The sequence below is a fragment of the Sebastes umbrosus genome, chromosome 8, assembly GCF_015220745.1.
Source record: "Sebastes umbrosus isolate fSebUmb1 chromosome 8, fSebUmb1.pri, whole genome shotgun sequence".
In the NCBI taxonomy this organism is placed as follows: Eukaryota; Metazoa; Chordata; class Actinopteri; order Perciformes; family Sebastidae; genus Sebastes; species Sebastes umbrosus.
The window spans coordinates 28,415,195-28,434,559 of NC_051276.1; the positions used below are offsets into that span (position 1 = coordinate 28,415,195).

The window sequence follows — 19,365 nt, forward strand, 5'->3', positions numbered from 1 at the left end:
GTAGGGTGGGTGTTGGTTGGGTGGAGCGACAGTCATGTGAGGCACTAAACCAGGTCAGTGTCACTGTGTGATCTGATCCTACACAGAGGGAATAAGGCTCACCACCAGAGGAATTTCACAATACAGTAACGGAGGATTAAATACTGTATAACAGCCAGAGAGGGCTGAGAGATAGTTGACACTGTTCAAATGTCCTAAAAGGTGTGTTTCCGTCTGTGTGGTGTGAATATAAACCAGGTTTCCAGTTCAGCCGGACCTACGCCCTACGCATTTCTCAGGGGTCTTCGCTTTCTTTTCATTCAGTCCATCCATTGTTCCCTCTTCCTCCCGCTAGGCTGTCCTCAGGTGAAGCCGGTGTCTCACATCGCTCTGAGAGCATTGTGTCAACACTCAATGGGATCAGTGTGGAGACAGCAGGGTGCCTGTTTCCAGCCTTGCTAGCAACACCAGCTAGTCCTCTCAGTTTCACCCGTCAGCTCAGATGAAGACATGAGGAAGTCCATGTCACTGTATGAGGCCAAATATAGCTCCAACAGTTTGTGTGCACAATAGGAGAGCAGATAATAGGCTACTGTTTTACAGCATAAAAATGGTGACTCAAGGTCAAACCACTGCTTTTTTTCTAGCTAACTATCCATTTTTCATGATTATTTTGATTTTCATTATTTTAATAGCTCCAATATTCACAGTACTTTTATTTTAATCACTGTTCAAGCATCTTCATCATGTATATTTAGTCAAACTTAAAATGAGCAAGCTTTAAATGCACTGAAAAGCACCTCAGTACAACAAATGACTACAGAGAGATGCAAAATGACTACAGACAGATGCAAAATGACTACGAGGGATGCAAAATGACTACAGAGAGATGCAGAATGACTACAGACAGATGCAAAATGACTACGAGAGATGCAAAATGACTATTAGGGATGTAAGATGGGTACAAAGGATGTAAAATGACTACAGACAGATACAAAATGACTACAGTGAGATGCAAAATAACTACAGAGAGATGCAAAATGACTAGGGATGTAAAATGATTACAGACAGATGCAAAATGACTATGAGGGATGTAAGATGACTACGAGGGATACAAAATGACTACAGACAGATGCAAAATGACTACAGAGAGATGCAAATGACTACAGAGATATGTAAAATGTCTACGAGGGATGCAAAATGACTAGAGAGAGATGCAAAATGACTACAGAGATATGCAAAATGACTACGAGGGATGCAAAATGACTACAGACGGATGCAAAAATGACTGCGAGGGATGAAACATGACTATAGAAAGATGCAAAATAACTGACAGATGCAAAATGACTACGAGGGACGAAAAATGACTACGAGAGATGCAAAATGACTACGAGGGAGGTAAAATGACTATGAGGGATGCAAAATGACTACAGAGAGATGCAAAATGACTACGAGGGATGCAAAATTACTATAACGAGATGCAAAATGACTATGACGGATGCAAAATGACTACGAGGGATGTAAAATGACTATAGAGGGATGCAAAATGACTACAAGGGATGTAAGTCACAATGTTTTTAGTTGTAAACAGAGTGGATTGTAAATATATTACAATCTATAAGAGGGGTATTTTTATTATATTCTTTATTTTCTTTCTTAAAGTTAAATGTGAATTAGGATTTAAAAGATATATTTAGTTTTACTGTTACAGGAAATAAATCAAGTGTCTTAACTTCCAGACACTGTTGCTGTTTGTAAACCTGCAGACAATTAACTGCATTTAAAAATTTGACACCAACTTGTTTACTTTATGAGCACCACAGTTATTTTTTTTTAACTCCTCTATAAAAAGGTGTCAAGTGTCATCCTCCTCCCTGCTGCTGAGGGATTGGACACACCAGCGGTGGCTCCACCCCAACAAAGAGAGTCGTGTCTCTGCAGACAAACTCACCTGTTAAATCTGGTCCAGCAACAAACAACGTTCACCATCAGCCACCATCAGGGTCGAAACCTGACCGAGCAGCACGACAGAAGACCTACTGCAGAACTGAGCTCAATGTGAGTACCATGATGTCCTTTCTCCTGTTTTTACTCATCAAATAACAACTTAATGTCTCTGAATGAGCAACAAAAGTTTTCAACTTCACACAGGAGGAAGCAGATAAAGTTCACAGGTATTAAGACAGATGGAGCGATGCTGTGAAATCCAGCAGATCTTCTATATTGTTCTGTGTACTTTTTAAATAACCTACTAACAAGAACGGAAACATATTGTTTAATATTTAGCACTTGTAGTTAAACTTTAACCATCAGATGGATGGATTACTGAACAAGCCTACCGAGCCTCTGTCTGACATGACTGTTAACATTTCCTGTTGGAAAGTTAATCAAACGCTCGCAAAGAGACACAAAACAACTACCGAGAGATGCAAAATCACTACAGACAGACACAACATGACCACAAAGAGATGCAAAAGATGCAAAATTACTACAGAGATGCAAAACAACTCCAGAGAGAAGCAAAATAACTACAGAGAGAAACAAAATGACTACAGAGGGATGCAAAATGACTACAGACAGAAACAAAACAACTACAGAGATGCAAAATTACTACGAAAGATGCAAAACGACTACATAGAGAGATGCAAAACGACTGCTAGAGATGCAATTTGACCATAGAGATGCGAAACGACTACCGAGAGATGCAAAATGACTACAGACAGATGCAAAATGACAAGAAGAGATGCAAAATGACTACAGACAGATGCAAAAAGACAACAAGAGATGCAAAATGACTACAGACAGATGCACAATGACTACAGAGAGATGCAAAATGACTACAGAGAGATGCAAAATGACTGAGAGATGCAAAATGACTAGAGATGCAAAAGATGCAAAATGACTACAGAGAAATGCAAAATGACTATGAGAGACCGATGCAAAATGACTACAAAGGGACGCAAAATAACTACAAACAGATACAAAAGATGCAAAATAACTACGAGAAATGAAAAATGACTACAGACAGATGCAAAATGACGCAAAACTATAGACAGAAAAAAACAAAACAAAGAGATGCAAAACAATTCAGTGTTTCGTCTCTTTTTCTAGCACTTTGATGTTGTTTTAAAGGTTGACTGCTGTTTCCAAGGTCAAGAATGAAAACTTCATTAATCAATCAAATGCATAATTAAAGGTCTGTGATTTTGTCCTGCTCATCAACACAAAAGTTGTACTTCTGGTCTTTTTCTGTAATGTAGATAAGCAGACATGTAGCTTCATATGATTGAACTTTCATCTTAATCTTCTGTAGTGGACACCATGGCCTCCACCTTCTCCGTGCGCAGCTACTCGGTGCGTCAGCCTTCCTTCTCCAGCATGTCTGTGAGGGACAGCGGACGCAGCATCCGCACCAAGCCTCCCATCTCCGTCAGCACGCTGTCCCGCTCTGTCTCCATGGGCAACGGCCTCAACATGCTGGGCTCCAGCTACTCCTTCAACGGCCTCGGTGCCGCCGCCAGCGAGAAGGAGACCATGCAGTGCCTCAACGACCGGCTGGCCAACTACCTGGATAAGGTGCGCTCGCTGGAGAGGTCCAACGCTGAGCTGGAGGTGAAGATCAAGCAGCTCATGTTGGAGAAGGCGCCAAAAGGGCACGACATTGAGGGGATGATGGCTCAGGCACACGCCATCGGGCAGGAGGTCAGTGTTTGTAGACTCGTTGTAGACTTTCTAGAGAAATTCTTTCAGGGTGTTTTTAGTAAGAGCATGAATGACTCTATAGTACATAAACCAGCACACTAACATTATAAATAGTCCTTGATGCCAGATCTTCATTAACTTCTCACCATGTTCCCTGCTCAGGTGAGAAAGAAGACGCTGGAGAACGCCCGCATCATGCTGGAGATTGATAACGCCAAGCTGGCGGCCGATGACTTCAGGGTCAAGTGAGTGTCACACAGAGGTTCCTTTCTTTTACTTGCCTGCGAGTGTTCACATGAGAGCGTCAGACTGCGAAGCAATGTGAATAAATGACCTTTATGTCAGGCTGCGAAATAAGAGCTGCATTCCCACGGTGCTCAGGCACCCGCAAGAGACGGAGATTGCCATCGGTGAGCGCAGGATGTGATAGATTGATGCAGGTCAGAGAGACATCGTCAGTTTCTGAAGTCCAGAGTTGGCAAAGTGAAGCTGAAGGAAAGCTGGTGGAGTCTGCCACTGCTGGTGTTTTTCACAATGTGTCGTTGGTATGTTCTGTGGCCTGATGTGAAGGAGTGATACATCAATTGGCAGTGATTTATGGTATTTGCAGCACAGTGCATGTGTACCTTACATGCAGATCTTTGCATGGTATTTTTCACACGTGTGCTGCCTCCACTCTGGGATTATATCATGAGTGGTTTCATGCATCCTGTGCTGGTTTGCACGTGTTGCATCACTTCCATTTTGGGCCTCTCATGTCTTATGGTGGACAGTTATTAAGTACAATGTCAAGGAATTTACTTGAGTATTTCCATTTTACTTTCTACATCTACTCCACTACATTTCAGGGAAAATATCTTAATGCATCAATATTTATGATCAAATCAAGTTTTATAGTCAAAATGTACAAATCACAACTTTACCTCAAAGGTCTTTACAATCTGTTCAGCATACAGGTATGACAAACTCTCTCTTTAGACCCTCAATAATCCAATAATATAATAGCTACAGTATAATATAATATATTTTTACTTATATATTTTAAGTGTATTTTGCTGATAATACTCAGCACTTTTTCCACCGTTGATTCTCATTAAATTTGAGCTGCAAAGATAAACATCTGACTTTTGAGAGATAAATCCCTGGAGATCTTTTTAAAAATTATCCAGATGGGCATTTAATAAAACTTTCTGTCGTTTTTTAAAAGGTATCTCCAATGTTCATCAAAAACTCTTTTGCAAATTTGGATCGAAAAATAGTCGGGTCTGTCACACATGTAACATGTGAGTCTATTTTTTAAATAATACAAAATAAAAAAGATTTAAAAAGATGGCAGCAGGAAGTGACATACTGTATATGACATATTTATTTTTCTGTATGACGATATAAAAGGATGAAAAATAATATTCATTATCGAAGTTTGACAAAATAATACTTACCATCTTTTTTCTGAGCATCTCACAACCTTCATCTGCTGATTGAAGCCTTTGACAATTCATTCACAGATGAAGGCTATAAGATGTGATTTAAAGGACTGAAAAAAAGAGTTGAGATTATTTTTCCATACTACAGTTCCCAAGAATGAACTTTCACACATGACATTATAAACTACCTTCTCATTTTAGGAGAGAGAGATAACTTGTTGCTCTGTGCACTCAACCGTAGATCAAAAACATTTTGGGTGCTTTTGGAAAAAGGGGAAAAAACAGGATAGACCTTGACTTTGACCAGTTGGCAACAAGGAAGGAAAAAAGCATTTATTATATAATGGCTAAATCATTAAGAAAGCCAACATGATTTGAGCTGACAAAGATCTACAGTGGTCGAATCATGTTGACTTTTTTAATGATTTAGCCACTATAATAAAAGGCTTTTTTCCTTCCTTGTTGCCAATTGGTCAAAGTTTTTGGAGTGCCTGGATTGCCTGTTTATTTTACTTTTTCATTTTGCTGATGTGTCATACGAATTGAGGAGGAGATTTTACTTCCTGCAGCCATCTTTGTTTGGATCAAGATGAATCGCAACTTGGAAAAAGGGTTAGAAATCGTATAAATGCTGCAGCAGATGGAATAGTTTTTATCCATATGTACAGAAGACTTTTTGAGGATGCTTAAATTCTGGATTAAATGACCTGTTGGGGTTTTATAAAATCTGCAGGAATTTATTTTTATAACTGGGACTCAAATGTAATGAAAGTACACGAGAGGCACAAACTGGGACGAGTGTTGCACATGTCTGCTGATGACCTCCTCTCCTCCTCTTTGAACCCTCCGCTGTGTTTCTCCTGCAGATGGGAGGCGGAGGCCACCTTGTGCCAGTCGGTGGAGAGAGACTGTCAGGCTCTGAAGAGGGCAAAGTCCGACCACGACCAGATGATCGCCACCCTGCGAGGAGACCTGGACAGCCTGAAGGAGGAGCTCTACTTCCTCAAGAAGAATCACGACGAGGTGAGATCGCTGCCAAGCCGGAGGTCACGTCAGACATGATCGACGAGTGTTTACTCATCAAGATAATCACTTTACAAGTTGTCAAGTGTTTAAACGCAGGATGTCTTTGAAGCACGGTGGGTTCTCTGAGCTGCATGAAAACCAGTTTCCTGCATCTCAATATGATTGATATCATCCAACAACCACAGAGTTGTAATACGTTCCAGTTCAGCAACACAGTAGCAGAAGGTTTACAGTATTCAGTATCTGAAACATGATCATGTTAAGTGTACTGACACGCCCTTTTGCTTTGTAGTCATGGTGCTTCAACATAGAGGACATAACACCCGTGTACACAACACACAGGATTATTTGAGCCCATCCAGCAGAAGGGATTATGTGTGTTTAAACACTAAGGTGTGGTATCCAGGATGTGGACTGAAGACAAGAGTTTCTTTATTTGAATATTTACAGAGAGGGTCACAAAATTTAAGAAGAACAAAGAAGGAGTTAATCAGGAACAATTAAATGTCACTGTAGGATGGAAGCCGCATCACAAACTGGTTGTAAATAATTGCTAAAAACAACAACGCACAGAAATATTGTTCTATATTCTCCACTACATTATTATTATTTTGCATACTAAGATTTTACTTTCAAAACATGAACAGTTTATAAAATATGATGCTTTTTTAGATGCTTATTGAGTAATTTCAGTCCTTAACTGAGTACTTTTTATTTTCATAATTCTAGTGCAGCAAACTTCCTTATTATTTCTTATTTCATGCTACATAAATTCATTTCTAGATTATTTTTCAAAACAAGTTGGTTTACATTAAACAAAAATATCCTTACTATCTTTCACTTGTTTTAATAAAATTATGTCTGCAAGATTCAATTACATATTTAATACATAAACTAAAAACACCATCAAATCCTCTTTGTTTTTTGCATAATGAGTACTTTCACTTTTGATTCTTAAAAAACATTTTGCTGGTAATATTTCAGTTATTTTACTTAAGTAGGATTTTGAATGCAGGACCTATAGGTATTTTTTATAGTGTGTTATTACTACTTTTACTAGAATTAAAGGCTTTGAATTCTTCTTCCACCACTGGATAGTAGATAAGTTAGACACTACAGCTTTAGAGCTGTCCAGGAAGTGAGGTAGAAACTAAGATGTTGCATCATTTAATACTGTCTTGCCTTTCCCCTCTCTAAATGATCACAGGAGATGAGTTCGATGAAGTCTCGTCTGGCCAACGAGCAGGTGAGCGTGGAGGTGGACGCGGTTCACGGTCCTGATCTGGGAGCCATCATGGCTGAGCTGAGGGTCCAGTATGAGGGCATCAGTCGCAAGAACAAGGAGGACGCCGAAACCTGGTACCTCAGGAAGGTCCGTCACTGCATGAATCTGCTCTTATTGCTCTGGTATTTATACTTTTTTTTTGTGGCATTGTACACTACATACTGAAGTATTATTTTGATGTGTGTGTCTCCAGTTGGAATCGGTGCAGTCGGAGGTCAAAGAAAGCAACGACGCTTTGCGTTGTTCCCAAAACGAGCTCAGTGAGAGACGACGTTTCCTGCAGGCTCTGGAGGTCGAACTCGACAGTCTTCGGAAGCAGGTAGTGTTGTCTGAACATGTGATCCCTGTACACAATCACCTCTTTCTCCAGGAATAACACCAGTGGGTGAAGTGAAGCTAATGCGGAAGTGCCTTAAACTTGCATTCTTTCTAACAGCCAGCAGGGGGCTACTCCTCTGGTTGCAAAAAGAAGTCTGATTGTATAGAAGTCTATGAGAAAATGAGCCTACTTCTCACTTGATTTATTACCTCAGTAAACATTGTAAACATGAGTTTATGGTCTCAATTGCTAGTTTCAAGTCTTCTTCAATACAGCATGATGTTCATTTAGTAAATTATGGTCCCATTTAGAGTCAAATAGACCATAAAGCAGGGTATGCTTTAGGGCGTGGCTACCTTGTGATATACAGGTCGCTACCACGGCGTTGTCCGGTCTGGGAGTTGTCTGTGTTTCGTCTTAGAGCTTTAACCCTTTCAAACAATGTGTTGAATGTTAATTGTAACATTTTGGTCGCCAAAAAATGTCTTATTCAGCATTCGATTGTACTTAGCTCCACATTCTCGTGTCACTTCTGGTTGCAAAAAAAACAAGATGACGACGGCCAAAATGCCAAAATTGAGGCTTAAAAAACAGCAGTCCACAAACCAATGGGTGACGCCACAGTGACTACATCCGCTTCTTATACACTTAACCTCTCAGTCAATTATCAAATAGTCTGAACAAAGAGTCTTTTACTTGCAGAGATGAATCATGTTAACGACCATTCCTCTACTTCTTAGGAGCTTGGCCCCGTCCCCGTTAAGACATGTTATCTATAGATAGCAGCTGCTTTCTCCTTGTCAACAAAGAGCTTTTAGCGGCACAATGCACACAGCAATTTCATTCTGCTCCAATAATCAATCAGTGTGACAAGACGTCGAGTCAAACGAGCCGATGTTTTGTCTGTTTCTCCGCTACATGTGAACACAGGTCAAACTGGCATATAGAGCCGTTCAGTGGAGGCAAATACAGCTCATGGATGTTTGCCTAATAGTGAGCAAACAGTATTGAATGAGGAGATATTACGGCGCCGACAGTCTCAAGTATCTGTGGTTGAGCGGTGAGGGGGCGTCAATGGATGAGCTCAACGGGTAAACATACAAAGCAATCCTGGGCGGTAAAAATGTACATTGTATGACAGTGATGACACTTTTATGGACCTTATACAGGGACATTATTTATAGTACACTATGCTCTATGTGAACAGTCTGAGTTAAAGGTGCCCTGTTGAATTTTGTAAACAAAAGTAATGCTTTTATTCAGCATTACTCATCAAAACACACTATGTGTTTGTGTGTATTTCTTCCATATACAACATTTGCAAAGCCAATTTTTAAAGTATTTTAAATGCAGCACTGTTTACATGTTTATTAGCTTGCATTCTTCTTATTCCCTGTCTTTGCTTGGTGTGATACAAGACAAACAAAACATAAAAAAACAGCTGCATAGCGCTACTAGAGGTCTAAAACTCCACAGGGAACCTTTAACCTTTCATCCACATCATGCCCTTAAAAATATTTTTATAATAACAATGCATTGGTTCACTTCAGCTCTATGGAGTGTTTTAGCATCTTTGAGCTCATTTGTTTTGGTTTTACAGCCCACAAACTTACTGTTTTGGTCCAGCGCTGTCGTCTGTGTCGTTTCCAGCTGCGGCAGGTAGCTGCTTTCAGCAACAATGGTCCGATAAGCCCGCTGTATGCTTCCTGTAAAACAGCAGACAGACACAGTTAGCGACTAGCTGGTGAACTTATTGGAGCATTTAGCCAAGTATTTTTCTCAGGAGTTGGAGGAGACACATAAAGCGGACAAAAAAATCTGTTAATGCAGCTTTAAAAATTAAAAAAAATATGATTGTAAAATTAATTGTGATTGCTCTGTAATTAACTTAAAGGAAATGTTTCCAGTCTTTATGCTAAGTCAAGCTAAAAAGCTAATAAGTGTTTTTTCCAAAATGTCACACCTTCCCTTTAAGAAATGGCTGAGTTGTTTTGTAACCTCACACACATCAACTGCCCATATTGTTAGTGCTGTTTCTCAACATGAAGACGTCAGTTCTTGATAACATACACTGCATTTGCTAAAGTCAACTTGAAAGTGGAATAAAGTTATCAATATAGCATCACCTACAAATAGAAAAGGTATTTTTAAAAAGAAAACCAGCAGATTAAATGTTAAACGTTTTTGTTGAAGATTTCCATGTATGTGTTTAAGTTATTATCTCATAAATGTTGTGATTTATTGATGTTAAACTGCTCCAGGATGCACCTTTTAATACGTACGAAGGGCTGTGACATTTCTGAATTAATAAAATATCTGCTTTACTGTATGAAACTGTACAGTACGACTTGTTATCTACCGTCACTGATCATTACCTGGATGTTCTGTTGACAGGTGGCAGTGTTGGAAGGAAACCTGGGAGAAACGGGGCACAAGTACTCCGTGGAGATGGAGCGTCTTCAGGCCACGCTGACCCATCTGGAGGACGAGCTGTCTCAGCTGCGTCTGGACATGCAACGCAACAAGACCGACTACGAACAGCTGCTGCGCATCAAACAGAACCTGGAGATGGAGATCGCCACTTACAGGAGGCTGTTGGAGGGAGAGGAAATGTAAGTCAGAGCCGACACACAACATACAGTCATATAACCACATCTTTTTAAACAAGAGTTTCTGTTTAAATGTATTTGTACGTTTTTCTTTGAGTAGTGCCAATATACCACCAAAGATAGTATTTTACACATCTTGATACCTGTTGGTAGTTATTCATAGATAATTAATCTAAAATGGCATTACGTATTAACTAGTGTTGCTTTTACACATGAGTACATGTAGTTATCCTGAACATGCATGTATTGTACGCCCCAAATTATTAGTATAGTTTGACATTTTGGGATTTACAGTACACTTATTCACTTTCTTGCGGAAAGTTGGATAAAAAGATCGACACCACTGTCCACATAGAGAGTGGTATCAATCTTAAATGTCAAATGTTTAGTGGTTTTGTTTCCTGAATGTAAAGAAGTTGCAGTTTGCGTTCATAACGTTTCGTTCAGTTTTACATGTGCTGGTTTTAAGTTTTGCTCTCACTTTTATAATGTAGTAGGTGCAGCAGGCCCCTACTGACCCACATCTATGAGGCGTTAACGACTGATAACACACATTTAAAGAGCTGATAACAGTTGAATCGGGCGCATATTGAGTGAACATGGTATCTGCTTGCTCTCTTGGATGACGTTATATTCTTTTGTCCTGCAGGGTGAAAGTAACACCTCCGCCTCCTAAAAGTAAGTTCAGATTATTTTATTTGTTGAAGGCCATTAAGGACCAAAAGCTATTTGCTACCATAGATATATAGATGTTTTATATCTATGTTTGCTACAAGGATTCTTCTTCACACTTTTTTCTACATGGTCCTGTGTAGGGCTGCAACTAACGATTATTTTCATTGTTGTTTGGTCTATAAATTGTCATAAAATGGTGAAAAATGTGGATCAGTGTTTCCTAAAGTCCAAGATGACATCCTCATACATCTTGTTTTGTACACAACTCAAAGATATTCAGTTTACTGTCATAGAAGAGTAAGGACACCAGAAAATATTCACATTTAAGAAGCTGGAATCAGAGAATTTAGCCTATTTTTTTTTTTTTATTACTCAAACCGATTAATCGATTATTGAAAAACACTTAATTTAATATTTGACAACTAATTGATTAATCGTTGCAGCTCTAGACCTGTGGTAAATCTTGCAGGTTACTTGTAGAAAACCACTTGTTAGTTGGTCAGCATTTGTTTGTTGTAGTAAATACAAAACAGATGTACGGAGCGACCACACTCAAGGATAAAATTCATGTACGCAAAAGGGAGTCTGCAAAACTTAGGAAGGGATCTGATGCTCCTGCAGCAACAGTTTCCTACTTACTCTTTCTGCAAGAGTCTCGTAAAGCTGATCTTGTTCCCATCTTATAATCCTACAGTAGACAACGTGCAGGAGCGCCCGATCCTTACCTGCGTTTTTCAGACCCTCCCTTTAGCCCACATGACATTTTGGCTTTGGGTGTGGTTGCACCTTTGGGTGTGGATCTAATAAGAGATAAAAAAAAACAACAGCGCCAAACAAATGATGATTCACACACAGTGGAAGTTGGACTAACATTCGATCTCTTCTCTTTTTTTATCCCTTTTGTATTTTTTGGCATAAAGTTGGTGCACACCAGCCTGCTGTGTGCAGGTTACTGACATTAGGTTACATATGAGGGTATTGATGGCCGAAGTTATTCAAATATTACATTTCGGTGCAGCCTCATAACCTCAATATGGCAAACTAATACTCATGCAGACACTGTATTGTTATTAGACAACCGTTATTTATCAGTGATCAGAAAGATTAAAGTATTATGGTTTATTTCTGTGTCACAGAAGAACCCGATGTAAGGACCAGGAAGATTGTAAAAGTCGTCACCCAGACTATGATCAACGGCAAGGTGGTGGATGAGTCCAGCGAGGTGGAGCAGATCGAGGAGCGCAAAAAATGAGCCAAAGTGTGTGAAGAGGAGAATCAGTGATGTCTCTTAAACCCAAAGTGCCCGCTGGCTCTGGTTTAAGTCTCACCGCCAAGACCTTGATGTTTTATGTCTTCCTTATTTTGTGTTTTAATGCCTTCAGCTTGCCAAAAAAAAAAATACTAAATGGATTGAAAATAAAAAAATTTAACTAAAATATAACATGATATAATTCTGTACATATGATATCACTAAAATGGAAGAAGAAACTCTTAAATCGCGATATAATGAGAAAAGTTTGAATAGTCTGTTTGATTATAACTGTCCAAAGATTTATCTGTATATGATCTGTAGATTGAGTTTGCTCAGTTGTCATCAAAATGTGAAACATCCAGAAAAAGCTCGTAGGTTGATATTTTTTGGTCAAGCTGCTGTTTTTAAGGTCAAGAATGAGCTTTCACACTTATTTAAATTGAAAGGAATAGTTTGTCTTTTTTGGGGGAATACGCTCCTTCACTTTCTTGCAGAGAGTTTAGGCCTTCGCACACCAAATCTGTATTTTTTTGTTTGAAATTGTCGCACATTTAAAAATAAATACGACCTCACGTTGTTACAATCACGTTAACACAACGACACTGAAACTTTCATCCGTCATTAAAGTTTTCGGAACAGGTTCGATTTTTTTTTTAAAACTATATTTTTATCGGGGTTTTCCCAATTCTAACAAACATTACATATTGACAAAATACAGTATACCATCAAATGATTATGCAAGTAAAACAAGTTTGATATTTGGCGTTTTTTCCGCATCTATTAACAGCCGGAGAGAGGGTTGTTTGACCACTCAGAGCCACCGTCTGTGCAAATGTCATCATCCAAAATGTCATCTGACGTCTCCCAGCACAAAGCACTTTATGAGATGTGTAATTTAAAGATAGATTGTGGTAGGAGATTGCAGAACAGTTGGAATCTGGGATGGTTGCAAAACAAAAGATGTAGGAAAGATTAGACAGTAGTGATTGTGCTCTAGGCAGCTAAACCACAGCTTCTTGCTAATGTCATTCATTCATTAGCCCTGTTAGAGACTAGCGCTATCCATTACACACACGTAATTAATTAAGTTTTTTCTTGTATTGCTAATTTTCGCAACGAAGAGTATAATAAAAAGCATCGGACTCAATGTGCAAGGTTTCTGTGTGTAACATTTTTTTATCGGATGATTTAAAAAAACGTACGAAAAATATGGATTTCTTGGTGTGCAAAGACTTTTAGATGAGAAGATTAATACCACTCATGTCTGTATGGTAAATATGAAGCTTTAGCTTGTAGTCGCTTATCTTAGCTTGGCTTAGCATAAAGACTGGCTAGCCTGGCTCTGTCCACATACCAGCACCTCTAAAGCTCACTAGTTAACATGTTATATCTGCTTTATTACACGGCTTTGTTGAATACTTGATTCTGATTGGTCAATTACTGCGTTCTATGGTCTGTTATTTCTTTATAACAGACCGTTGCTATGTATAACAGACCGTTGCTATGGGCGCAGTTCTGATCTCGGACTCTGGCGGACCGTTTTTGTGTCAAATTATTGATTTCCTAAGTAAGTAGCCGTGTAATAAGCGGGATAATGTACAGCTAGCGGGTCATTGTTGTGAAATAAACCCCTTCAGGGCGATGCATACCCAGACATGAAGTGTAAAAAATCCTTTATACTAATATAAGCTAAACTAACCAGCTGCTGTAGCTTCATATTTAGTGCATAAACATGAGTCTTCTTATCTAACTCTCGGCATGAAAGCAAATAACAGCATCTTCCTAAATGTCAAACTATTTCCTTTAATACTGATTGACGCTTCTAGAAAATGTCTTGATCTTGCAACAGCATCTACTATACATGCATGATAGTTTCACTGTAAAATAGTAATGGGATTATTGTAATGTGCTGTAGTTTTATTATAGAAATAAATCAACCAAAGCGGCTGTACAGTGTCAATAAAACAGTGTTTAAACGTAAGTGTCCTTGTTCATTTCTAGAGCTCAAAACAGAAACTCTGACTGATACTGGAGGAACATAATAGGACGGAGAAACAAAGAAACACATGATTCTGCACCAAGAGGGCAGAAACTACAAAACCTACATACAGTAGTTTCAAGTGACCGGCCTTTGTGTATGCGAGTGTTGTGTTTCAGTGTGTTTCTCTCTGAGTTTTTGTGCACATGAACATACAGCTCAGAGGAATTTAAGTAATGTTGAAACATAAAGTCACTAAATGCTTAAAAATGCATTTCAGATGTTGACAAAGTGAAATAAAACAACCATAAAGGGCCTGTTTACTTTTACCCCTTACTGTTAGTAAAAGCTATTATGCTGTCACTCTGGAGACCAAGTTGTCATGGCAACACGGAGACAATGAGCCCACAGTTAAACAACAAAAGTTAAAGCTCATGTTAAAGGTTTATATTCTCTACTTGAGATTTGGGCAAAAGATTTTTAGGCATCAGCTTTAAGGATTCTGGTGATTTATTTTTTATTTTTGAAAGGACTGTGGATTTTGTGCGTTATGACAGATCAGCTAATGGCCAGCATGGAGAGCAGGAATTATTACTGCTGGAAAAAACGTCTTTCAATGTACATATTGCTTTGAGACAGAATTGAAAACATGTGATCTATCGTTTAAAGCATTCAGCCAGAAATCTAAGAGTTCAATCAGTACATTAAGAGTCTGAATATATACCGTACAAATCAGATATATTCCCAAAATCAAACCTGTGCTGCCCAAAGATTAGGGATGACAGTAAGGCTGATCTATTCAATCAAATTCTATGTTTATATATTATATACATTATATACTGGAATTTGAATTCCTGTTTAAGTTTTGACCAATTTGTTGCTGCATTAAAAAGGTTTACACCTGAATTGTAATTCATGTTAATTTTGAAGATTTTTTACCAAGTTGCTGGTGTACGATTTATTATTTTAATAATAAATATTAACTCAGTAAATTTATATTGATGTATTTATTTGTTTTACAAAGTTAGGAAAGCAATGTTTAAGTCAAGCCTGATGTTGCCTTACACATAAAGAATGATCCCAGTCATGTCCACACAGTGATGCATACAGCTTCTTAATTAAACACTGGTATCAGATCGGTACCCAAAGCCCAGGTATCGCTATCGGGACTGAAAAAGTCAGATCGGCGTATCCCTACCAAAGACTGAGCAACTCATTCACTCCTTCATTTCCTTGTCTTGGCTACTAGAATTAATTATTTACTTATTAACCTCAATGAGTACATCTGTCCTGGCTGAATTACTTCTCTCTTGGTTGATTATTACTGTTGTTTTAATTTGTTTTATGGTACTTTAAACAGTTGTATTATGGGTTGTAGTTTCGTGTTGCTTTTATCCAGGGTATTATTTTATAGGTATTTATTTTCCGTGTTTTTATGGATGATTAAATTGAACCTTGACCCTCCATGGTTTGGCTCTGGTCTATAGTGCTGATCTTGTTTTTTAAACTCCTTATTTTGTACCGAGGCCCTTCAGGTCTGGCAACCAAATGTCATTAAAAAGGAACATATTCAAGTTTTCACTGTTATAGCTCAAGCTGAGTCTCTACCACATTATAAAAACCTACCTGTGTAATTTAGTAATGTTTCATGTTCTTTTTATTTAAATGTCTGTATTTCTCTTCCCTGAAAATACTGTAACTCTGGTTTTGAACGGTGCTATAGAAATAAAGCTATCATACGTACATGGAAAGAGAGAGAACATTCAGCTTACATTAGCACTCATTTACTGTAGTTTCATGTCAGTGCGAATATACGATAGTTTTTCACTCAAGTGTGAAAAGTTTTACTATGACGCAGTAAAAAAACAAACACATTCCCAGAGTCAGAGGTCACCGATAACGTCTGCAGCCTCGTCATCAACAGTGACGGATACTATTTGTCACCTTGATGAGAAACTTGTAAAAAAACAAATATAGATGTTTCTCACAGACGTTTGAGTCTATATTAACTTATTAACTGTCCCATGAGGTCAGACAAGATTTACAGCCACACAGAGGAGACAACAGTTGTTTTGTGAAAACCAGAATGAAGAAATGTGACACACCCAAACCTCTTCTTTCTTTCACTAAAGATCATTTTTCAATTAGAATATAACCAAACTTTTTGTCAAATCTGATGAAGAATTACCTCTCGTGGAACAATTAAGTGACTCTGTGTTTGTGTTAGGGTCTGATTTGATCATATTATCCCTTGTTTATGATAACATTGACAGAGACAGACTGAACTGCACACAGTGTCTGCACTTTAAACTAATCTAGGGAGGATTAGTTCTACGACGAAAACACGGACAACGGGACCATAATTTACAAAATTAACATCATGCTGTATTGAAGAAAACTTGAAACTAGAGATTGAGACCATAAAGTCATGTTTACAATGTTTACTGAGGTAATAAATCAAGTGAGAAGTAGGCTCATTTTCTCATAGACTTCTATACAATCAGAATACTTTTTGCAACCAGAGGAGTCGCCCCCTGCTGGCAAAAGAATGCAAGTTTAAGGCACTTCTACATTGACTTCACATCTCACAACTTGAGGTAGCCCTCTGGCACACAGTCATCCCTCGACAAAGGGAATCTTTTTTATTCTTGGAGAGGCAGACTAAGCTTATAGATCATATGTTCAGATGAAGCAGCGTTAGGGTCTGTGTTACTTCTTTCTAACTAGAAGCTAGAAGTCATTGTGTGCTCAGTTTCTAACTGATATCCTACCCCCTCACTATTGAAGTAGGTTGGTTCATGCCAGAAGAGAGAAAGAGATATATGCAATGTTGTTATGTAAAAGATTTTGTTAATTAATTTCATGTTTTATTGTACATGATATGACAATTTGAGGATTCCCTTGTTTGCAATGCAAAAAGCAAAAAGTTATTTTAGGTAGACGATGGACAGAAGTTGGAGTGGTTATTTAAGGTTGAAGTATTTAGGACTGCTACTTATTATTTCTAAAGCCTGGAGTACAACAGAAGCCAATCTCAACTTTTTATGCAAGATATGTTTCGCTTTGTTCTGTTTATATCTGTCTGGCCCTCTTGGCTTAACTGATAAGTGTGTGTACACATATATAGGCTACTTATGTTATATCATGGATACATTGTTTGTGTTTTAGTGTCTTTTGGCTGTACATGTTTTATCATTGTTTATGAAATTTGAAAAGGAAAAGTGTCTTATAAGCCCATAATCTGAAGCATGACACCAAAATAAAGGAATTAATCATCAAAAATCAATCATATATACAATTCTGGTACAATAGCAAGTGAAAGTATTAACCATGTTACACCAACGATACAGCGACCAAACAATTCACCCTCATACTGTATGATCATCCAGCGCACCGGCTGGAAACTATGTCTGCAAAAATGTCAAAGATAATATGCATATATAATAACATCTACGAGGAAAAGGTGAGCTCTTACCTTTTAGTCTGAAGACTATCAGTAGTCGCTTTTCCACTATCACACCAAATGCACGCAAGTTTGTGCCAAGGCCAATTTTGTTTCCCTGCCACATGCTGGCAGTGTAGGCCACATGGTGGGCGACTTAACCCGGAAGTAAACATGTGTCACCTGTTCTCTGACTAATTACCTAATTACAAGAGCACATGGGAGAAGTTTGCCTTCAGGGTTTTAGGGTTACACTTGTAGTCATGTTCTGACAAATTGAGGTCTGGATTAACCCACTAACTGAGTCAAAACTGAGCTGTAGGCCCCTTAACTAGGCAGACTACTTTAAATGGTCTGTTGCACTTATAGACTGTGCATGTTGAATTTGAACAGGTCATCATTGTTCAAATATTAAAATGTTTCCCTTGTCTGAACAAATGTTCAAATTTCTAATAAAAGTGGCAGTCCTATTGTGTATGTATGTCAATGTAATTTGCTTGATTTATCTAGAAACTGTACTAATGTATCTTAAAACAATGTATACTGAAATTATCAAGGCATTAAAACTAGATTTTAACTAAAGGCCTTTCAACAGGATGGGGTCTCTAGAGCAGATAATAATGGTCACAGTGTTGCCTGTAAATTACTGCAAAAATACAGTAACAGCCTCACAGTGCAGATCAACTAACATCCTCTGAAAGCCTGGTGAATATCGCCTCCCTGTGGTGAAAAGTATGCAATGCCCCCTGCAGAAATAAAGCTAATACACTCATGAGGATTCAGATGCTCTCTATGTCTCTAAACCTTTGTTAAATTCTAAATAATTTATCTAATGTATTTTGTCAATTTATGTGGGGAAATGGTGACATTATCTTATATACAAAGACATTATATCAAATAAAATCAGACTTTATATTCTAATGTATTTGAAGATATTTCCCTTCAAATGTTCAAAACATTAGTTAATAAAACAGATTGTGACACATGCATAGTATTTTTTTTTACTCATTCCTCCTACTCTGCCTCCTTCTTTAGACCTTAAAATAGACATGACAAAAAGGTTTGTTACCTGTTATCTGTTGATAATATCAGGTCAATTTACTACATTTACAAGATGAAATCTGCTACGAAAAATGTACATATATTTACATATTATTCTGTCAAACAAATCTCAAAGTCTATAAAGAAACTTTATCACAACAAACATTATTCAGTTTCAAGCTGATTAAATCTATCAAAATTCTCAAGCTTTTTAAGCCCTCAAGCACCTGTCTTTCTTTATTTTTCACTTTTTTCATTTTCACTCTGTATGTTCTTACTGTTTTTCCCAAGACAACGTTTACAGTGCATTTGCAATATATAAGATTCATAAACATTTCCATTCATGCATGAGCAAATAGATTTTAAAGAAAGGAAAAGCAAAAATACATACATATATACTGTATATACAGTATATATAATGTATATTATATACTATATAATACTATACTATACTATTATTACAATAACATCATTAAATCTTCTGGTGGTTTACTTACTGCCAATAATAATAAACATTCTGTGTTTTTAATTATTATAAATGTATTATTATTATTATTATTTGCATTCATATTATTATAATAATAATAATAATATGAATATATTTATTATTTTAAAGTCCAAAACAAGCAGAGA

At 37.8% G+C, this 19,365-nt stretch overlaps 1 protein-coding gene across 1 annotated transcript; it reads left to right on the forward strand.

Moving 5' to 3' along the window:
- Window positions 1–1,875: 1,875 nt before the first annotated feature.
- Window positions 1,876–13,456, forward strand: krt1-c5 (keratin, type 1, gene c5). The gene is made up of 9 exons (XM_037779074.1): window positions 1,876–2,037; window positions 3,293–3,681; window positions 3,844–3,926; window positions 5,972–6,128; window positions 7,339–7,503; window positions 7,610–7,735; window positions 10,130–10,347; window positions 10,994–11,022; window positions 12,156–13,456. Exons 2-9 carry the CDS (start codon window positions 3,301–3,303, stop codon window positions 12,269–12,271), a joined length of 1,275 nt encoding a protein of 424 aa, XP_037635002.1. The 5' UTR covers window positions 1,876–2,037; window positions 3,293–3,300; the 3' UTR covers window positions 12,272–13,456.
- Window positions 13,457–19,365: the final 5,909 nt, after the last annotated feature.